Source organism: Marmota monax, unplaced genomic scaffold (assembly GCF_021218885.2).
Source record: "Marmota monax isolate L192 unplaced genomic scaffold, Marmota_monax_Labrador192_F-V1.1 WCK01_AAM20220418_F8-fsc00365, whole genome shotgun sequence".
Classification (NCBI taxonomy): Eukaryota; Metazoa; Chordata; class Mammalia; order Rodentia; family Sciuridae; genus Marmota; species Marmota monax.
Window position 1 is genome coordinate 462,411 of NW_026694544.1, and position 20,901 is coordinate 483,311.

General features: G+C 37.6%; 1 protein-coding gene across 4 annotated transcripts in view; it reads left to right on the forward strand.

The window, feature by feature from the left end:
• Hmgn3 (high mobility group nucleosomal binding domain 3) overlaps positions 1-20,671 on the forward strand; it is a 31,109-nt gene extending 10,438 nt beyond the window's left edge. Inside the window, exons 2-7 of one of the 4 annotated variants that reach the window (XM_046420693.2) lie at positions 9,174-9,224; positions 15,826-15,855; positions 18,357-18,407; positions 19,553-19,666; positions 19,784-19,883; positions 20,194-20,671. In XM_046420693.2, the coding sequence (XP_046276649.1) occupies positions 9,174-9,224; positions 15,826-15,855; positions 18,357-18,407; positions 19,553-19,666; positions 19,784-19,883; positions 20,194-20,207 (360 nt within the window). In that variant the 3' untranslated portion in view covers positions 20,208-20,671. The other 3 variants (XM_046420692.2, XM_046420691.2, XM_046420694.2) reach the window with 3 other exon arrangements.
• The last annotated feature ends 230 nt before the right edge of the window (positions 20,672-20,901 follow it).

The window sequence follows — 20,901 nt, forward strand, 5'->3', positions numbered from 1 at the left end:
AGGGTGAATGAAAACCAATCATACCAACGTTTAACATATGATCCTTGTGGCTTTGAGTAAAATTTCTAGTGTTTCATATGTCATAGGATATTTTAATTTAAGGGAACCTGTTATTTGAAAAAACCTCATGAGATTTTCATGGGTAATACCCCACTTGTGGGGAAATAACCTTGGATTAATCAATTAGTTTGTGATAATATTAAATGAAGAGTGACAGAGTTAGGGATAGGCATATTTTCAGTCTATTTCATGGTGGATTATTTTAATTTTTTGGCCCCAGAATGGTTAGCTTCTGCTAATAAGCTTACTAGTGGGCTGCCTTTTTTTTTCTTTTCCTTCTTTTAAACTCCCACCTCTGATTTATAACAGAATATGCAAATTAATTTTTAAAAGAACTTTTAAAAAATAGAATAAAGATTTTTAAATATTGGTCAGCAACTTGGAGAAAAATCATCTCAATGTAATACATGTTCAAGGTTAAAGGAAGTGATCATTGTTTTGTTTGTACTGTTCCATCCCAGCTTTAACACATTGGTATGTATAACCCAGTGTTGAAACTAAATTTATTCTATGGCTGCTGATATGTGGTTACTTGAGTTTCATGAGTTCTCTTGGCTTTCGCCTTGAAGTTATAAGCAATAGCCCCAGTCAACGAAACTCTTAGAAGTAGAACTCTAAGAGCCTACACTTAACTATAAAGACTTATTGGCACTTTAATATGAGAAAGGTCCAGCACTCCCACAGAGAATCCTGAGCCCTCCTCTTCTCACAAGTGTCTGAGGACCATGGGCACACTAGCCTTATTCTCCCCAGCTTCCTGCTGTACCCTCAGGATCTCTCTCTGCAGTGGCAGATCCTCAGGCTGATGCCATCTAGGACAGTTCCCAAGCAACTGGTGTTCCATCTTCTCTGAAACCTTCCTGGGTTTGGAGGGAGAAAATGGGGCTCTGTGGGGGGGTCACCTCTGTTACTGCAAGAGAAACCCAACACTTGCTGTGCATTCCTAATGAATGGCCTGTAGAATAAAAATTCCAAGTTTCTCTTCTGGACTGCTGGAGAGGCATAAGGAAATTATAGTTGTGTTCCCTTCAGGACACTTGAGCATCTTAAAGATGCACGACGCAGCACCTTTGTGTAAATTGGGAATGCAGACAGCATAATTGATCAGCTGCTGAAATCATCTGCATACTTTCTGCTAGCTCCTCCCATGCTGGCTAGAAAGAGAAGTTTTGTGTCCAGTTTCTGCATATCACACAAGCGAAGCAATTATGTGTCTTAAAACAAGAAAGAAGGCAGTGTATGAACCACATTCATAAGACATTATTGAGATATATAGAAGATGCTGAGTGATTTGTAATTTGTGTCAGGGAATAGACATGGCACTATTAAGCTGGACTTAAAATATGAAAAAAGTTTGTTGCTAGTCTGTTTTTGTTCTCTCAGTATGGATAATATTTTTATTTGGAAAAAAATTTAAAGCAGAAAAATCCAGGAAATGATATAACATACCTATTAACCAGCTGCCAAGATTTCACAGATTTGAATCTTTTTATTATATTTGCTTTGTGTCTTTTAAAAAAATAAATTGTTACAAAGTTTCCTTCGAAACACCTCCCTGGTCCCTTTTCCTTGTGTCCCTCCTTATAGGTAACTGTTATAATAAAATTGGTATATATTCTTCCTTTCCATGTTTTATACTTTTTATGATGTTTACATATGTACATCCATAATATTAACATGTACATGTTTTATAATTTTCAAAGTGGAATCATGTATCTGTATTGCTCTGTGAACCTCCCTCACTTGACATAATGAATAGGTATACTTTGTTTCAATACATAGTGATTACTGACATATTTGAACTTTTTTCTGATGACTTATTATATTTTCTATATATCACATTTTTCTTTTATTTTATTTTCTTCCCTTTTATTTGTAAAATTTTGCTTCATTCCACCCCTCCTGATTAGGAAGGTTAAATATCCTATTTCTTTTCTTCAATTTTTTAATGGTAATCTTTTAATTTTATTTTAACAAAGTCTAAATTATTCTATATCTGTCATCCTTGAGCAAAACTGGAACCGTGGCCTGCTTTCCTTTCTTAGCTGTTCACCCCACTCTCATCTCCTGTGGTTGTTACTGTTTAGAGCTCTGATGTCCATCCTGCATGGCAGCCACCAGCTGCATGAGGTTATTAAGTACTTACAAAGAATGAGGGCCTGAAGTTTCAATTTTATTTAATTTTAATCAACTTAAGTTTAAAAATTGTATAAGATTCCATTATTGGAAATTTTTAAATATATTTGAAACAATCTGGTTGAAACAACTATAAATTTTTATGAATTCTAAGTACAGATATTCCCAATGAAAATCTAGTAAATCTAGTATTTGTATGGAGATCTGTTGTAAATGTAAAATACATACCATATTTTAAAGATTTAGTTTAAAACATTTGAAGTATCTAATAATTTGTATGTGCTAGGCACCGTGGCACATTGCCTGTAATCCCAGCGGCTTGGGAGGCCAAGGCAACAGGATCACAAGTTCAAAGCCACCCTCAGCAAAAATGAGGCACTAAGCAACTCAGTGAGACCCTGTCTTTAAATAAAATACAAAATAGGGATGAGGATGTGGCTCAGTGGTCAAATGACCCTGAGTTCAATCCCCGATATCCACCCCTAAGATAATAATAATTTGTATGTTATTACATGGTGAAAGGATAAAACATTAGATATATACCAGCTGAATAAATTATTGCAATTCATTTTACCCATTTCTTTTTGCTTTTTTAATATGGCTGTTTGAAAATTTAAAATTACATGATATTTCTAGAAAAAGACAGCACTGGTCTAAGATTTCAATTAAAACTTCTTTTAAACACACAAACAAGAGGTAGTACTGTCTATGGGTAATAGTTGATTAGATTCACAATATATTTTTACCTGTATATGTGTGTGTTACTGGGGATTAATTCCAGGGTTTTGCACTTGCTAGGCAAAGTAGTAGTGCTCCACCACTGAGCTACATTCCCAACCCTTTCTTATGTTTTAGACTTGAACTTTCCATCCCCTTGCCTCAGCCTCCTGGGTAGCTGGAACTACACATGTCCCAGCACACAGGCCATTTCTTTTCGTATGCTTGCCTTTCATCTAGATTAATTTTTCTTATTGCTGAATTTCATCCTTTAGTGGTAGATCCTTCCTGAAAGAAAGACTTGGTGACCTCTCTCGGGTTTGTATTGTGAAATGGCTTTATTTTGCCATCATTTGAATGATAGCTGGATGCAGAATTCTAGGTTAATAGTTTTCTTCAACTCCTTGAATATTACTCGGTATTTTCTTACATTAATTGTAGCTGGTGGAGATGTAATTCTTTATAAGTGACCCATCTTTTAACTCTGACAATTTTTAAAATTTTTCTTATTTTCCTTGATGTTCTATAGTTTTATGACAGTATGTGTTGTATTGTTTTGTTTCCCGTTTATTCCTTGATGTGTGCATAACTCCAGTTTGGGAAAATTCTCAGCCATGTGATTTTGCCTCCCTCCTCGTACCTCTGCTTTCTGTTTTTGAAATGTCGATTAGCTAGATGTGGAGCTTCTCAGTTAACTAGGTGTGCTCTAATCTCCTCCACACTGTTCATGTCTATGGCTCTTTGCATTCTGTGTTAATTCCTCAGTATTCTGTGACAGTTCACCGTTTCTTCTACTGTGCCTCTTCTCTAGTTTATCCTGCTTGAGTTTTTTATTTCAATGAGCTGTTTTTATTTTGATATTTTTTTAATTTCAAATTAACTAGTTTTTCTTTTATGATTATTTTGCTTCAGAACCTCTTATTTTTATAAAAGACATTTTAATATAAAATATATCATGTGCATACATAGTATCTACATATATTTGATTTAGATAAGAATAATACCATTTACCAATAACTTTGTTTATCCTAGTCAAATCACCCTCTCTACCCTTGCCCAAAGGTAATTTTAAGACAATTTTGTGTTTATCTTTTTTATTTTTGCTTTTTCTTATAGGTTTATCATGTACATTCGCTTTTAAACTTTGTTTTAGAATCATGCAATTCTTTTCTATTTTTTCAACATTATATTTATAAGATTTATCCATATTGATATGCATACCCATAGACCATTTGTTTTTAGTGCTACATATTATTTATTCTGTTCCATAATGTATTTGGCTATCCTCCTGGTGGTGGATATCTGAGTTGCTTCTAGTTTTTAATAGATTTTAGCTTATTATATATCCTTGATATCCTTTTATTTTTATGCTCTTGTGTCCTTGGATTTTCTATACCATCTTTTGTATAATTGTTAGTTAGATACATTCATATTATTCATTTTATTATTTTTAAGTCTTGAGATCTGCTTGAACAAGCACCCCCACACTTATTTTCTCTTTGAGAAATGAGAGAAATGACAGAAAACAAAGCCTCTGGCACACACAAAGTGAGAGAACACACAGGAATATCCCTATCTAAGCAGCTGCCTAGAAAAACACAAGAAACAACAAAAAAATTAAATCACTTTTGGAGAGAATGGGTATGAGGATCTTGCCTAAGGTAGTCTTAGTACTGGGTGTGGGGAAAAATGACTCTCCAGTTAAGCCCTCATATGTGGCCATATTCCACACCACCTATGTGTCCTTGAAAACTAAGCCTGTGTTCTAAGAATTGACCCTGTAGAAAAATTGACCCTGATGCATCTTAAATACCACATCACCTATCAGGTATGCCCTGTCTCTTTGGCTTAGAAATACAGTGTTCCCACTGAGTGGAAGACACTGGGTCTACTATGCCAGTACTCCCTAGACCCCTTAGAATCTTTTAGGACCTGGAACACATTTGTAAGCCTCCATCTGGAATTCACACAAACCCCTCTAGGACACAGCAGCCCACTCTGCTTTAATGCCCATCAGATTCCTGATGAACATTCCACCAACCCCTCACAGACAGCACCTTGTCATGATGGGCAAAGGTGTGACTTATGCAGTTGAGGGGGAGAAATAAATAATGTCCATGCACTTCTACCCTTTTCAATGCTTTATTCACTCAAATCACTCAATACAATTTTACTCTATAGGTTCTTAATCAAGAAAATGACAATCCTTAATGCTAGGCACTACAATAGACAGCAAATAATTCTAGGTTAATTCTAAGTACTGCAAACACACTTAATCATGACAGATATTCCTTCTGCGTGCTAAGCTGGAGTACCAGATCTAAAATCTCAAGCCTTAGGCTTTAAGTCCAGCAGACATACTCTTACTCAGACCACAGTGATCAGGTCAGGAACTGATGGAGGCTTCTCCTGATGTGGAGCTGACAGCTGGCTGAGGAGAATTCACTGTTCTCACCAGGGTCAAAATGTGGCTGTAGAGTTTGAGAGCAGTGAGAACAATACAGAGGATCAGGCAAATGATGAGAAGATTTGGGATGTCAGTCCAGGTCCTCATCAGGCTCTCCGGCATGTGGGCATCAGTGTTGTCTGGCTGAATGTCTGTTCATTTACTCCATCATTTATACTGAATTTTGGGGCTTCTGACCGCTCTTTCAATCCCTATCAGCTGGTACCGGGATTCTCAGTGATGTCATTCGTCCTGAGGTTAAGGCATCTGGGCTGGTGGTTCTCACCCTGATTTTCTCCGCCTCTTGCCTTTATCAGGGCAAGGGCAACATGACAGAGACTTCATTCTGAGTTTTGTCTGGGTTGTGAAAAGTGATTTGCTATGTCAGGCTATGCCTGATGACTATATTAGAGGGTTCTGTAGGTGTGCCTAGTGAGACTGCAGGTTCAAACTGGAATTTTAAAATGGAGTTGCTTAGGCTAAGGCCTAGGGCCATCTATACACACCTGATACATACTTACCTGATAATGACCAGTACCTATACCATTTAAACTTACCCTGTAGAGAGTGATGCTTCCTCAGATCCATTCACATAGTGAAGTTTCCGGCTTATAGCCAACCAGAGTTACCAGCCCTTTGGTGATTGCTCTGGATCAGCCATGTTCACTTAAAATAATCCCTTCATGCCAAAGTTCAGGCCCTCTTTGCTGAATTCTGTCCTAATCCAGTCACCAGATGCTCGGTGGTCCACCTGCCTGCTGACTTGTCCTAAGGTCAATTCTTGATAGAATATTCTAGACTCCCCAGAACCCCCAGGGAGTGCCCTCCATCTGGTTGCCCTATGTATCCCCCACCTCCATGCTGGCCCAACTCTGCACCTGGCCCAGCCGAGGGAGTCTCAGACACCTGAGTAGACATTTTTGTTTGTCCATGGTTCTCACCCTATTGACTGTTCTTGGTTCAAACTGGATTAGTGTAAGCCTGCTGTGTCCTGGTAAATTGGGCAAAACCCCTTTGCCTTGGTATTCCCTGCAGCCCATTTAACTCACCTCATTCTTCACATAGCCCATTAGAAGGTTGAGGTATATCAGAGATCCCCTGCATGCACTTCCTTTCCCACTTTCTTTGTCATTCCTTACAACTGATGGGGACAAAATGCACTGGGCTTTTGTTTCAATCTCTTCATACCATGGCCTCCTCCTTTCTCTACCCACATGACTAAGTGTAAAAAATGGTAGAGGGGGATAATTATAAATTTATGAAATCAACATCCTATAGTAGGGGGTCTTTCCAAAATAGTATACCTGTGAGGTAACAGAAAACAGATGACCAATTTACATGGAATCTGGACTTAAGGAAATGTGATCAATATCTGAATATCTATTGAATATAATTTCATATGTTATAATTCAGAAGACAACTTAAGATCTTGTGTCTTTTCTGTTTCATAGCATCTGTGTAACAATTCAGTTTAAGAAATGCTTTCTCTAATCTCTCATTTGATCATGAGCATGACCTTTTGAGTTAGATGTCATTATCATCTGTCATTCATGGGTGAAGAGAATGAGCCTCTGTGATCAAGTCATCACCCCTAATCTTATACCTCCTAGGTAGAGAGACAAATTTCAAGCCAAGTGTCTTGATACTGATCCCAGTGTAAAGATATGTTATTCTTAATTGTAATTTTTTATATTCTTATTCATAGAAAGCTCTTTTGGAGAGATTTTCATCTAGAGTTGTAACACATCACTTCTAGAGTCTTAACGTTCATTCATCCAAAGGCATTAACATTTTCAGTATACCTGCTTTTTTGATGCAGTTTTTCCTACTTTCTTCTTTTTAAGTAATTTTCATCCAGTAAAAACATTATTGGATCAGTGTTTAGAGACTGATCTCTTGATCATATTGCTTGCCTCTAATATACTGCCTTGAAAATTTTAAAAATAATGTCATTAGCATATTTTTTCCTGATAATAGCTATGTGCTGCTTCCTTAACTTCCTAACTATTACAGGTAGAGGGTACCCCAGACTGAAATCTACTGAGTGACCTTATAGGTATGAATGAGAGCGGCATTCCCAGACAGTCAGAAGGTCTGGTGTGGGACCAGAAGCATTGAGTTTGTAACCATGGAAGTGAGCAAAGCTAAATGGCCCATGTAGGAATCATGTTCATATGCTCAGACTTGCTCAGGTTTCATGGTCTATCACTCAACTGACCAGTGCAATTCAAGGTCTGTGATGCAAACTTTCCTGTGTGAGAGTGGGGAGCAGAAAAGAGGAAGTTGTTTCCCCTCAGAACACAAGAGGCTCCCTGGCAGAGGGGAAAACAATTGTTCCACTTGGAAAACAGGAGGTATCTTCATAGACATGAAAGGCTCTGAAAAGTTGTAGGTAACAGCTCCAGGGAGAAGAGAACGCTCCCTGTATACTTTGCCTTGGAAGTTTCTGCTCTAAGATTTGTTTATTTACTTGGGACCATGTCTTGCTTACTAAATTTATGTAAGCTTTTAAATTTAGCATTATTTTATATACTTTCTGTATATTCAGATAGCCTATTTTAATCCCATTGCATTAATAGTTACATAGTTTAAGTAATTCTCTATTATTTATTGAATTTATTCTCCATATTAGAAAAAGTACAATTAACCCATATTTTAGTGGAGTTTCTTTTTTTGAATCTGGTCTGAAAATTGAAATTACTGAGTTGTCATCTGATTAGTCCTGTGTGTCTTTTTCATGATGCCAGGTTGTTCTTTGAAATGATTATATAATTTCATGTGACCAGCTCCACTGAACAGTGGGTTTTATGACCTTGTAAATTTTGTTCTCATTTTATTAGATAAGGCATTGCCACATGGCTGTTTTATTTTGCTAAGCCAAACATTCTGCCAAATGTGGGTTCACTGTTTGTATCTTTTCTGATGCTCTGTTCATATCAGCTGCCCATTTATGCTGCAGGAGTATTTACCTTCCAGCATTATGTAGTTGTAAACTGTGTTAAATAGTTTAATTTTGTATTAACTTAATTGTCTCTCATATTTTAACTCTTAACCAATAGAAATATATTGGGATATGTGAAATTCTTATAAATCTCAAATACATTTCACTTTAACATATAAAGAAAATATAAGTTATATTTCCCCCATAGTTGTGTGCAAGTTTTGCTTCCTGTTAGGTTTGAGCTGTCACAGGATGGGCAGGTGCTGCCCCAGGGGATGGATCAAAATATGGAAACAAATCATCTGGGGGTGGCAAGGTGCTTTCCTGTCATGCTGAGACTGGGAATGTAGTGGAGATGCTGGAGATGGATATGGAAAAATAGTAAATCTATCAAGTCATATCTCAAAATGAGCTAGAAATCAAAGAAAGGAAGATATGGGATGAAAATATGCTTCTGTGGTTGACCTTGGTTTTACCAGCATCCTGCCCTTATCTTCAAGGACAAATTGTTAGAACAAGCAAGTGAAACAAGGGGGTGGATCCCAGGCACCCCTGCCACTGACTACTGAGTCCTTGCTCTTTGACTGTGATGGACTTATTGAAGATAAATGAAAATTTGCTTAGGGTGTGCATGTACTGAGAACAAGGGCTCATATTTATTCTTTCCCATTCCTGTTTTAAAAGTAGAACAATTATGCAGCTAAATGCTGTGTGTGTGTATGTAAAAATAAATCTTTTCATAAATTTATTTTTCCTTGCAAAAAAAATCTGTTGGCTTATTTGATCCCAGGAATCAAAATAGCTTTGTATATTTTAATCATTAATATGTGATTTCCAATTTAAATACAATTCACTGAACTATTTTCTTTCTAGTCCCCAGAGAATACAGAAGGCAAAGATGGATCCAAAGTAACCAAACAGGAGGTAAGTGTATCTTTGACATCCTCTTTTTAATTCTTTATGTTGAAATGTTTAATATGATTGTCTATATCTAAATGAACACTGTTGTAATAACATTGCTGAGCCAGGTGTGGTGGCACATGCCTCTCAAACCAGCAGCTCAGGAGGCTGAGGCAGGTGGATCAAAGCCAGCCTCAGCAACAGTGAGGCACTAAGTAAGTCAGTGAGACCCTGTCTCTAAATAAAATATGAAATAGGACTGGGAATGTGGCTCAGTAGTAGAGTGCCCCTGAATTCATAATCAATGCCCATACCAAAAAAAATTGTCGATACTACATAAATCAGATAAGTGTGTGGGTATCATCTTGTTTGACCAAAGTATATTTCATCAGGGTACACTGATTGAGATATTTTCCAATTACTATGTTGTTTATGTTTCTACCTGTTAGTTCTGTTGTCTATCAAAGCAGATACTGAAAGAATTCCTTTTGGGGAAAGAGTGAGATAATAGGTAATTCATATAGGAGAACAAAGTCTTCCATTCATAGCAAGAAAATGAAAGACTGTTGATTTCATAAATTTTCTGCTCCAGTGAATGAATTATCAATTACTCTTTAGATTCTAAATATTCACCTAGGAGGATTCTCCTCTAAGATCAAAAACTATGGAAGGATATATAATATGTCAAAATAGTAAAGCTTTTGTTTTTAATTAAGAAAACTCTTAGGGTATTAGGATAACCAATTAGGCAATGAATCAAAGATACTTTGTATTAAAATACAGAAACCTCCAAAAGGCCAGGAGCTTGAGAGAAATGCTTGTGTTTGAGCCTTGTTGATAATATTATGACCATTTGAAAGGAGATGGACTGAAAAGTAGGAAATGAGATGTATCTATGATGAAAGCCCTTCCCTTTTGCACAGAGCTTTACAGTGTGTGGAGAACTACTGCTCTTACCCTTGCACTTATAAACTCGAAAAAGACAAAAACAATATCCAGTTACAGATTCTTTAATTAGTGATTCACATCATAGTTCATAATTCAGAGAAGTTTGTCATAACGCCATCACAAGATTTGTACAAGGAAATTAATTCTGCCAAATGGAAACTCTTTAGCAGAAACTATAAAGAAGTAATCTAAAAGCAAAGCAAACAAAAGTGCCTGTCTTTACCATCCCATGTACCTAGCTGGGCATGGTGGCATACACCTGTAATCCCAGCTGCTCAAGAGGTCAGAGCAGGAAGATCACAAGTTTGAGTCCAGCCTAAAGAATTTATTGAATCCCCATCTCAAAATAAAAAGGGTGGGGTGTAGCTCAATGATAGAATGATAGAGTGCCTGTCTAACAATCAAGAGTTCAATCCTCAGTACTGAAAAAAAAAAAAAAAAAAAACCGAAGAAAGCAATGGCGTCCATTATATACCTGGCATTCACTGTCTTCCCGAGTTTGGCATAGTCATGAAGTTTGTGATCCAAAGTCAAATCACCATACAAATACTAGAACCAACCCCAAATAATAAAAGCCAAACCTAAACACTTAGGAAATACTTTTTGGAATACTTCTTGGAAAATGGCAAAGTATGATTTTTATGATAGTTCTTTAGTGTAATTAACCTTAATGTTTTTAAATTTATTTACCAAAGAAAAGCGTTTGGGTTTCTCCTTGAAGACTGACATTTTAGTTGATCTGTCAATCAGAAAATCTAGAAATCATTATAGATAATTGAAAACAGAAAGTCTTCCCAATCCCTCTACGCTACAAGCAAATCATGCTGTTTAGAATAAATATAAAATATATATATTGCTTACATAGCTGTCATATATACATGTATATACATACATATTTATTTATACATATATGTTTAGCCCAAGGACTTTTATTATTTATTTATTTATTATTTATTTATATTATGCTTTTGTTATTTTATTTTTTCTATTTTGTTTCTATTTATTTTGTGTATTTTTAATATTATTAGTAACAAAAATATTTTCATAACAAGACTCTTTACCTGTCATTTAAGCCAAGACCAGATTAAAACTCATGCTATGTCTACAAGATGTCAGCACAATTGCTGGACAAGTGAAAAGGTCAGTCACTGAGCTGGTGACTTTTGGTAAAAACTGTCAGAGAATACACTGATTGATTTTTTTTTTCTATTGAATTGAAATTCAGTTCAAGCTGAATTTTCCAGGTATGTCATTGAGTATGCACAGCTTTGACTCTACTGAATAGAAAACAATTACAAAGGGGGATCCTCTTTTGAAAGTCTTCCACCACTGCTGAGGTATTTGAAGGGCATTGTGCAGAGTGTACAGTACTTCAGGAGACTTGGACAATAGCTGAAACCATATATTATGATCATTATTTGAACAGTTTATAAACCTTTTCACATTCATTATTTTGTCTGATCCATACAATAGCCCTAAGATTCCTTCCTTCCTTTTCTTTCTTTCTTTCTTTCTTTTTTTTCTTCTTTCTTTCTTGTGCTAGAGATCAAACCCTGGGCCTTAAGCATTCTAGGCTCATGCTTTTCCACTGAGCTATACCCCTAGCCCCAGATTTATTTCTTAACAAAAATATATTAGCACCTAAAATATGCCAAGCACTATTTTAGGTCCCATGGATCCCACAGGAAACAAAACCCCAAAATTCCAGACTTTGCAAAGCTTCCATTATGGTAGGGATAAAGCAAAATAGTTGGATATTTGCTATAAAGAAAAATAAACTGAGGTGAGGGAATAGCAAATGCTGGAGAAGTGCTGTGTTGATAACAAGGAGATGTTATTATCCCTGTTTTAACTAGTGCAAATAAGGTTGTCAGAGAGAAAACAATTTGCTCACTAGTTGTGGAACCAGTAAAGATAGCTGAATCTCCTGATCCAAAATCCTCTGTCCCATTTGCCTTTTTGGCATTCATAAAGATACAGTAAATCCAGTTTCCAGTCTTCTCCATTGCCCATCCAAGGCTCTATCTTTCCCTACTTCCCAGTTTTAAAAAGAAGGCAATTTCTATTTACCTTCTCACCTGTCTTTGAGAATTCAAAGCAACTTGACTTTTGGGTTTTGATTAGAAGTACATGGTCAGGCTTAGGAGCAAAAGAAATCTCATGAAAATAAGACTACTTCCAATAGAATGATCCATACCTTTGAAGCAATATTCAACAAATTCTAATGATTCTCCTTGAATCTAGCTATCTCTGGGAACTTTTGTTTTTGTGAGATTAGACTTGTTGCTATTTTTGCAACTTGGAAGACTTCATGTATTTCAGGATAGCCTTCACCAGAATTTTCTCCAACCTAGGGAATGATCAATTAATCAAATTATTATTGGATGATTCTAACGTGCCCAACACCAGAAACCATAGTAATAAACCATCAACTTTATTGTATTGATGTCTGTCAATCTCATGGTTCATGCTTTTTTTTTTTTTAACTGAAGATTGAACCCAGGGCCTTGACCATTCTATTTAAGCACTCTACCACTGGGCTACATCCCCAGTCCTTTCTCTTTTTTTCCGCTTTATTAGGCAGGATCTCAGTAGGTTGCCCAAGTAGGCTACCCTTCTGCTTCAGCCTCCCAAGTAGTTGGGATTACATGTGTGCACAATTACAACGGACCGGTGACTTGTCATTCTAAAAGCCTTCTTCTTCTCTGAGTGTCATTGTTTTGCCTGCTTTTCCTGAGGTTTCACACTTAATCAACAAATGAAGAGAAATTCTTAATATCTTCTTTTTTCCTAGTCCTACCCAACCAGCCTGAGTGTTAATTTAAGTACTTCAAATGCTAGTGTTTTAACAAGGAAAAAATAGCAGTCTAGTCTATTTCATATCCAATAAATATAGTTCAATCATTTATAGATTTTAAGGCTGTGAAAGCTGATGGAACTTTCCAGGAAGGCGTCCACACTTGCATGCATAATCAGTACTGCTGACTGAGTGAAAGGTTAGTCTCTGCCTTCACTGTTTGCATGAAAAAGAAAATCTCTTGTAGTGGTTGCTAGAAAGAAAATCATAAGAAAAGTCTTTTTTTTTTATATAACATAGAAGAGCTGGTTAATTTTAGGCAGGAAGTCATAAAATAATTTTACAGTAAAAGATAATGCTTTTTAGAGACTGACTGGTTTAGACAGCTTATAGAGGGAAGCTTTGTTTTTGCATTAATTAATTAAGCTTTTTATTTTGGAACTCTTGTACTGAACTTGAACTAAGTCCTTTCAGGCCCTGCATAGCAGCAGCATTGGAATGTCCGCCTGGAAATACAAGATCTTTCTGACACCACTCAGCCTATTCAATGTGTTCAGGTGTTCACATGGGGAAGAGCAAAAGCGTCACAGAAAGGGAATTCTTCACGACTTTGTCCCACTTCAGTGAGATTTTACACAGGACCACTAGTTGACAGGCAAACACGCTTGGCTCCTTGTCAGGCCCACATTAGAGAGTAAATTAGTAATATACTAATTTCTGGCCACTTCTTTTCATTTCAACATATATTGAGGGCCCCCTGCTAGACACTGGAACTACCAAAATATAAGAGAAAGATTTTTTTTTTAATTTTTTTTTCAAAGAGAGAGAGAGAGAAGAGAGAATTTTAATATTTATTTTTTAGTTTTCGGCGGACACAACATCTTTGTTTGTATGTGGTGCTGAGGATCGAACCCGGGCCGCACGCATGCCAGGCGAGCATGCTACCGCTTGAGCCACATCCCCAGCCCAAGAGAAAGATTGTCCTGTACAGTAGTGGTAGATTTGAAACAGAAGGGGTGAACAATGAGGTGCAGTCAACATGGTGCCATCTGCTGACAACCAGGCAGGGGGATTCACATAAGGCCCATTCACTTCTCTTTAGCATAGAGGCTTCCACTTTTCTTCCTGGAGGATAACATGCTGCTTTCTGTACTTGTGAGATGGTGACAATAGTTCTTGAGGCAATACAGAAGCTTTGAAGCTGAGCTCTGTTTAGTAATGGTGGATCCTCCTTTGCTCCTTCATGCTCGGCATGTTGAAGAAACACAAGACACCCACTATTGCCCAGTTAAAGGGAAAATGTTACCTCTTTTTCAGTGATAACCAGGTAATGTGCTTGACTATCCTGGGAAAGACACTGAAGGATTTGGGTCTGATTCCCAGAGACTTGTGGGTGCATCATCAAAATGCATCTATGATAATCATAGCAAGCACTGTGGTATTTCCCATGGAGAATGTCATACACACCCTTCTCTCCTGGTAATCCCAGGGCAGTGATCGAGCTGTGTGCTGACCCCATACATCCTCCTGCTCCGGGCAGTGAATGTATCCCCGTCAACCACTTAACCTGCACAGTCACCTATTCTCAGCACATTCTGCTAGCTGGCCTTAAGTCCAGCTCTGATCTTTCCTTGAGACCCCAAGGTTAAAATTATTCATGGAGACTCTGGTTCTTCATTTCCTTCTGTAGTTTAAAGAAAGATGAATTTAGATTCTCTGGCTGTTTTCAGTAAGAAATGCGATGTGGAAGTGGCAAGAAATATTTCTTCCAGTTTGGTGTGAGCAGCTGACCTAGACTGACCTAAGCACGACTTCAAGAATTTCCATGATTCCTTGCAATCATGGCACAGGTTCCTATTTTCCACTTTTGCTACCCTCCTCAAGAAAAAGTATTGGAAACATTCAAGCTATCATAATGAGGCAAAGTCTTCATAAGGGAGTAAGAATTTACTCAGCAAGTATTTTTGAGTATGTACTGTTTGTTGGGTAGTATACTATTCTTCTGGAGATGGAGCAGTGAATAAACAGACAAAATGTATGGAGTATTTATTTCTGAAATACTTGTAAAGAAGGGCAAATGTGGTTTTAGAATGTGAAATCCCCTGGGGAGCCAGTTTCTGCTGGATGGTAAGTAGAATATCAATTCTGTGTGTTATCACTGAAGCACCTAGGACAGTTCTGTTATTTTAAATTTCCTTTACAGTCTCATTTGCTATTAACTTGTACTATCCTTGAAGAAAAATTTTCTGAAAAAAAAAATCCAGACTTTAAGTTCAATATCAGTATCTAATCTGTACAGTCCCTCTCTTGGTTTTCTAAACTTTGAAATTAAAGGATAAGTGAACTTTTTACTTTAGTTAAATCTTTGACATCTTTTTTAGTAGATAAGTGTATTTGTTTTGTTATAGGCACAAAGAAATCTTTCTTCCTTATTAGCTGTGAAGATTCTTAGTCATTCTCTCTCTTCCGACATAGCAAAAAATGGGAGACTCCTGCTATTTTTGTTTCTTATTATATGTCTTCTTGTATTAACAAGAATAAGACTAGAGACCATTTCTTAAACTTCAATTTTATCACAAAAGAAAAGTTTATGGTTTAGGATGGAGTCAAAAGTCAACTTCCTTTCCCTTTTTTCTCACCATGCCCCTAATTGGTAGACGCCAATTATGTGAACATTGTGCCTACACCTCTTTAGGAACACTTTGTCTGGAGTTATTATGGTACCCAGGCAACTTGGGTGCGTTTCACCTGGAGAGGGTAATGGAAGTCATATATTACATTCTATCAACAAAGTAGGATATGTCAAGAATAATTTTTTAAAAGTCAACTTGGTTGTATGTAATTACAAAAATGTTTTTGTTTTTTCCATTCCTTTTGTAGCCCACGAGACGGTCTGCCAGATTGTCAGCAGTAAGTGCCTCAGAACCCCTTTGGTGTTTCTTCTTATGTGTACATTTTCCCTTTGTCTAAAGCAAAACAGCAAAAGGAAGATTAAGGTGGTATTTCCCTTGAGTTTCTTTATTTTATTTTTGAAAATTACTTAGGGTCACAATTTCTATCAAATCTGACCCATGTTTACCAAGCAGTTCACTTAATCAGATGTATCAGTGAAAATCAGTGACCAGTGCTATGACCAGGAAAATAAAGCCCAGGGTGTTGTTTGATATTGCTAGATCTCTTCAATGAAAGAAGTACCTTAAGCAAAATCATTGTCTTTAAACTGTATACCTGATGTGCTGAAGTAGACAAGATTTCTGATGTTTTGCCCACAACTCATACTTTAGAACATTTTATGCCAGCATCAGAATGCAGTCTGAAACCATACACTTTAGCCTCATTTCAGACCTGGAACATTTTTGGAAATGTAGTGATTTTTACCTTGTTACTTGGAGTCTTCTGTGAGTGGGGATTAGAATTAAAACTGGAATGGGCAGGTGTGGTGGAGCCTCAACCATAGCTGTGCTTCACTCTTCCTTGCCAGCCTTTGTGTACACTACACTGGCTCTTGTGCTCCACCATGCTGCCCTCCTGATGTACTGGTCCTCATTCTACCAGCAGACAGATCAGTCTGACTTTAGTGGAGGATTTTGGTCAGATTCCTGCAGCCCAAGCAGCTCACTGGGAAGGTGGGAGAAAGGGCTTGACCTGTTGGCTGATAGTGTTTATCCTGACACTAGATGTTATAAGAGCTGCAAGCTGGATTTTGTCCACAGCCCATACCTGTACACGGAAGTGGGTATTAGGACTGGTCACAAGTTCAGAATTGTAGCTGAGTTTGGTTTAAGTGAGCCAGTGTTTCACTTGAGTTCTTGTAAGGTAGAGGTATCAGAGCCAGCAGAAGGATTTAAGAACTACAGGTGCTGTTGTGAACCTCTAGTCAGTTAAAGGAATGGTCCTTGTATGTCAAAGGAAAACCAAAATTTAAAAGAAGACTTTCCCTGAATGCCAGGAACCAGCTATATGAGCCCCTTCCACTGAGATCACTCTGTGTGCCAACACAACCTCCTCCAAGGCTAGCAGTATTATAGACTACACAACTTCCACTCTTGGTCCCATCAAAATCACTGACTGTTGAGGCAGGGTGAAAGGTCTGTCTCACAGAAAATATAAAAAGAAATTACACATTGTAAATTGAGAAAATGTGTCTATTAATATGTCAAAACTTAGAATAACAAGTGTTTTAGATCGTGAAAATTTAGGATCAATGAAAGCTGCTTTATTTGGGGAACAGTCTACAGATTTAGGGTGTAAAAAGATTAATAAAAACATTCCTTACTTTTCAAGCTCAGTTTTATTTTTGGTATTTGAAAAGTCATTTCTAGCAGTCTGTCTTCTGGAGTTGCATTGCTTATAGTTTCACTTTATGCCCTGGATGAAAAGGGCCAGATTCAATATGACCCTTAACCTCTTGGAGACTTAGAGGAGGGACATAAATTTTTTCTCCATAGAAAGAGACCCTGGCCAGTGTTTTCTATTTAAAAACCATTCTTCTAGTGCTTGGAGAAAATGTACATTTTTTTCTAGCTCTATGAGAATATTTGCCTGAAAATATCTACAGAGAACCCATGGTTTAAACTGGTTATCTTTCCCCAGTGCCCACAAGTGCCTCTTGGTCTCAGACCCTGTGGAGCTGGCTCTATGGAGGAAGAACCATGGCCAGAGGGCTTTAGGAACTGCTTATGAGAATAGGAGAGAAACCACATAAGACAGGAGAAAATAGTTCCTAGAGGGCTCTCTTGCTAATATAGCTGCAAACTCTTAAACTTTAGGAGCCAACAGTGAACATGTTATCACTATAATTGTGTTCTAATGAAAGCAGTAGTGACAAATGAGCTCAGTGTCTGAGTGGGCGAGAGATTGTCACCTTAAGCTGGCATGGGAAAGGATGAAAGTAAGAAGAAGCTTGGATAGAGAAGTTGAAATCTACATCAGAGTGGGAAGGATTTGGAAGTGGTTTGAACTACTTCAGAGACAGCAGCCTTCATTATTAGATGGGCTTTGCCTGTGATTGTGCTGTGGTTTCTAGACTTTGGGGACAGCCAATGCGACTGAATTCATTGAGCCGTTTGGCCAAGGGCCTGAGTCATTCCTCTTGCTGCTATGCTGTGATAAAAGGAATTACAGAGACATCAGTGATAGAAGCTTAACTCTGTTCCCAGAGAGCTATTCTGTACTCGGGAATAATGAGTCGGCTTTCAATCTCACCTGCCATTGGCTTGCAAACCCAGGATGAAAATAGTTAATGAAATGCCAAAGTCTTTATGCTATTCCCTGATGCTGAAAATAGGGTGCAATTGCCTTTAAATGAATAAAGTAGAACTCAAAATGGACAGTTGTCTTTGCAGTCCTTTTGAGTTCCTCTTAGTGCTGACAATCCTCCTTGTCGGCATTTGTATAATTTATCTTTGCAGAAACCTGCTCCACCAAAACCTGAACCTAAACCAAGAAAAGCATCTGCTAAGGTAAGAGGTGCTCCCTTCCTCCCACCTTTGGTTTTTTAAACAATGAATAAATTATAATTCCTTACCCCAAAATCATCCAAGGAAACTCCATGTTTAATGGTTCAGGTTAAAATGTTCTGACCAGAAAGCCATTACCACTATTATGGGTTTTCTTAAAAGGCATAAAGCACAGTTTTATGCTTTAGCTGAATGTGTTTTCCATTTGGTCAATGAGGTGCAGGAAGTCAGAGCAGGTTGCTCTGGGAAGCCTCGTGTCCACGGGGGTGTTGGCAGCTGCCTCAGAACATGCAGTTCACACGGTTCCTGGATGGGCCTGCAGGGAGGGGCTTCTGACCTCACATAACTGCTGGTAGAAGGCCAGTCTCATAATTAATAATAACAAAATACTCATTAATGCCAGCAGATAATTGGTAAATAATTAGCTCATACTATGCCAGACACTGTTCTGATTGTTTGACCATATAACACTCACATCAACTCAGTTGAAGTAGATATAAACATCCTGTTTTGCAGGTGAGGAAACTGAAGTATATAATTATCAAGAACTTACCCCCCAAATTGCTTTTCTGTGCTCTGCCCTTCAGAGCACCATTCCTGTTGTGAATTGCCTGAAACTGTATGGTGATGTGAGTCGTTGATTTCAGAAACAGAACTCACTTAGGTAGCTTGGTCTTAAAATTAGGAAACTTTTCCTCATCTGAGCCTTTGTTTTCAAGTGCTTTCTCAGCTTTCAAGTCATGCAAGCCACATATCTCCATATGAGATGTCTTGTTGGAAAGCAGCAGCAAAGTCACCAAAGCCAGGTTCTCCCCAGCTCTGTTTCCTGTGTCACCAAGTCCTGCTGCTGCCCTCTCAATGGCAGAATCACTTCTCACTGTGGAGAGGTGGTCCACCCAACCAGTAAATGAGGGCTGCCATCTTGTTTTCCAAGGAAAGGGAAAGTCCAATGGGCTTTCAAAGCAGGCTATTAGATTTTCATGGAGACTCAGTGTAACTCAGTCAAAACTCAGAATAACTGGGTCCTCAGTTTCCTCTAAAAGGCCACCATGGTGGGCATAATTGTACTTGGACAGAGGTTAATTGATCTTGGCTAACCACACTGTGTCTAACATACTGTGTTTCCTTGTGCTTTGATCTTCTGTTAGAAAGAACCTGGAACAAAGATTAGCAGAGGTGCTAAAGGAAAGAAGGAGGAAAAGCAGGAAGCTGGAAAGGAAGGTACTACACCATCTGAAAATGGTGAAACTAAAGCTGAAGAGGTACTTTCCATAAATACCTCCCACTGATTGAATCAGTGTCTTAAAAACTGCTCAATCCTTCAGCCGGTGATAGCATGTTCATAATGTCTCTTTTTATTGCCTGTAATGTTATTGCAGATCCACATCTCTCGCTCAACTGTTAATGTCTCAGCCTCCAGAAGTACCCCACCCAGCACACTGTCAGTAAAGGGGCAGATTGAAACAGTGAGAGTTAAGGGTACAGTAGAAAATTCTGCATGTTTGCAGTGACTAGAATCAGATAGTAGTGTGATGTTTTTTTATTAAGAGCAGTGGGGGTTTGCAGGTAAGGTTTCTGTGGCTGTTTGAAAAGCAGAGAGCAATAAACGCAGCAGAGTGTTGGCATCATGTGCTCCTGCCTTGTCTGTTCTCCACCCAGAGTTGAAGTAGGTTGTACAGTAGAGCTGCAAAAAACATATGTTCAAAAGCGTGTGTGTTAGTGGGTGGACTTTTCCTTGGCTATCATAGTTTAAGTGATAACTATATCCTTTTATCTTTCTTTTTCACAGGCACAGAAAACTGAATCTGTAGATAACGAGAGAGAATGAATTATCATGAAAATTGGGGTTGATTTTATGTACCTCTTGAGACAACTTTTAAAAGCTATTTTTACCAAGTATTTTGTAAATGCTAATTTTTTAGGAGTCCACTAGTTGGCATACAAAATCTATAAGGATGGACATTTTGCCCTCTCATAGTACTTTTTGGAAATCTCCATCATCCTCAAGCAAAATAAATATCAATTTAATATTGGAAGCTGTATGTAAAATTGACTCAGCATTCCATACATTTGCTTTAAAAAAACTTGGTCCTGTGCATATGTGGTGTTTTTACTGTGCATATTTAAATTTTTCATGCAGTTTTTCTAGAGCAATAATCAGTGGTGCTTTTGTACCTAGGTTTTATGTGATTTTAATGAAACATGGATAGTTGTGGCCACCTGCTGACTATTTGTGGTTTAAAATAAAAGGTTTTCTTGTCTGCAAATTACCTGCCTCTTAGTATTTTTACTAAGTTGAGGGATAGTTTCATTTTATTATTGCAAATGATGTAAGGAATTTCTAGTCTGTCCCATGACGATATCTCTAAAAAGTCAAACAGGACTGTTTTTTAATTTTTTGACCTTTAACATTGGTATTATTTTAATAAAACATCTGTGACTTCTAGTGTAGAAGGATTACATCTAACTCACTTTATATCAGATGCAACTTCAATAT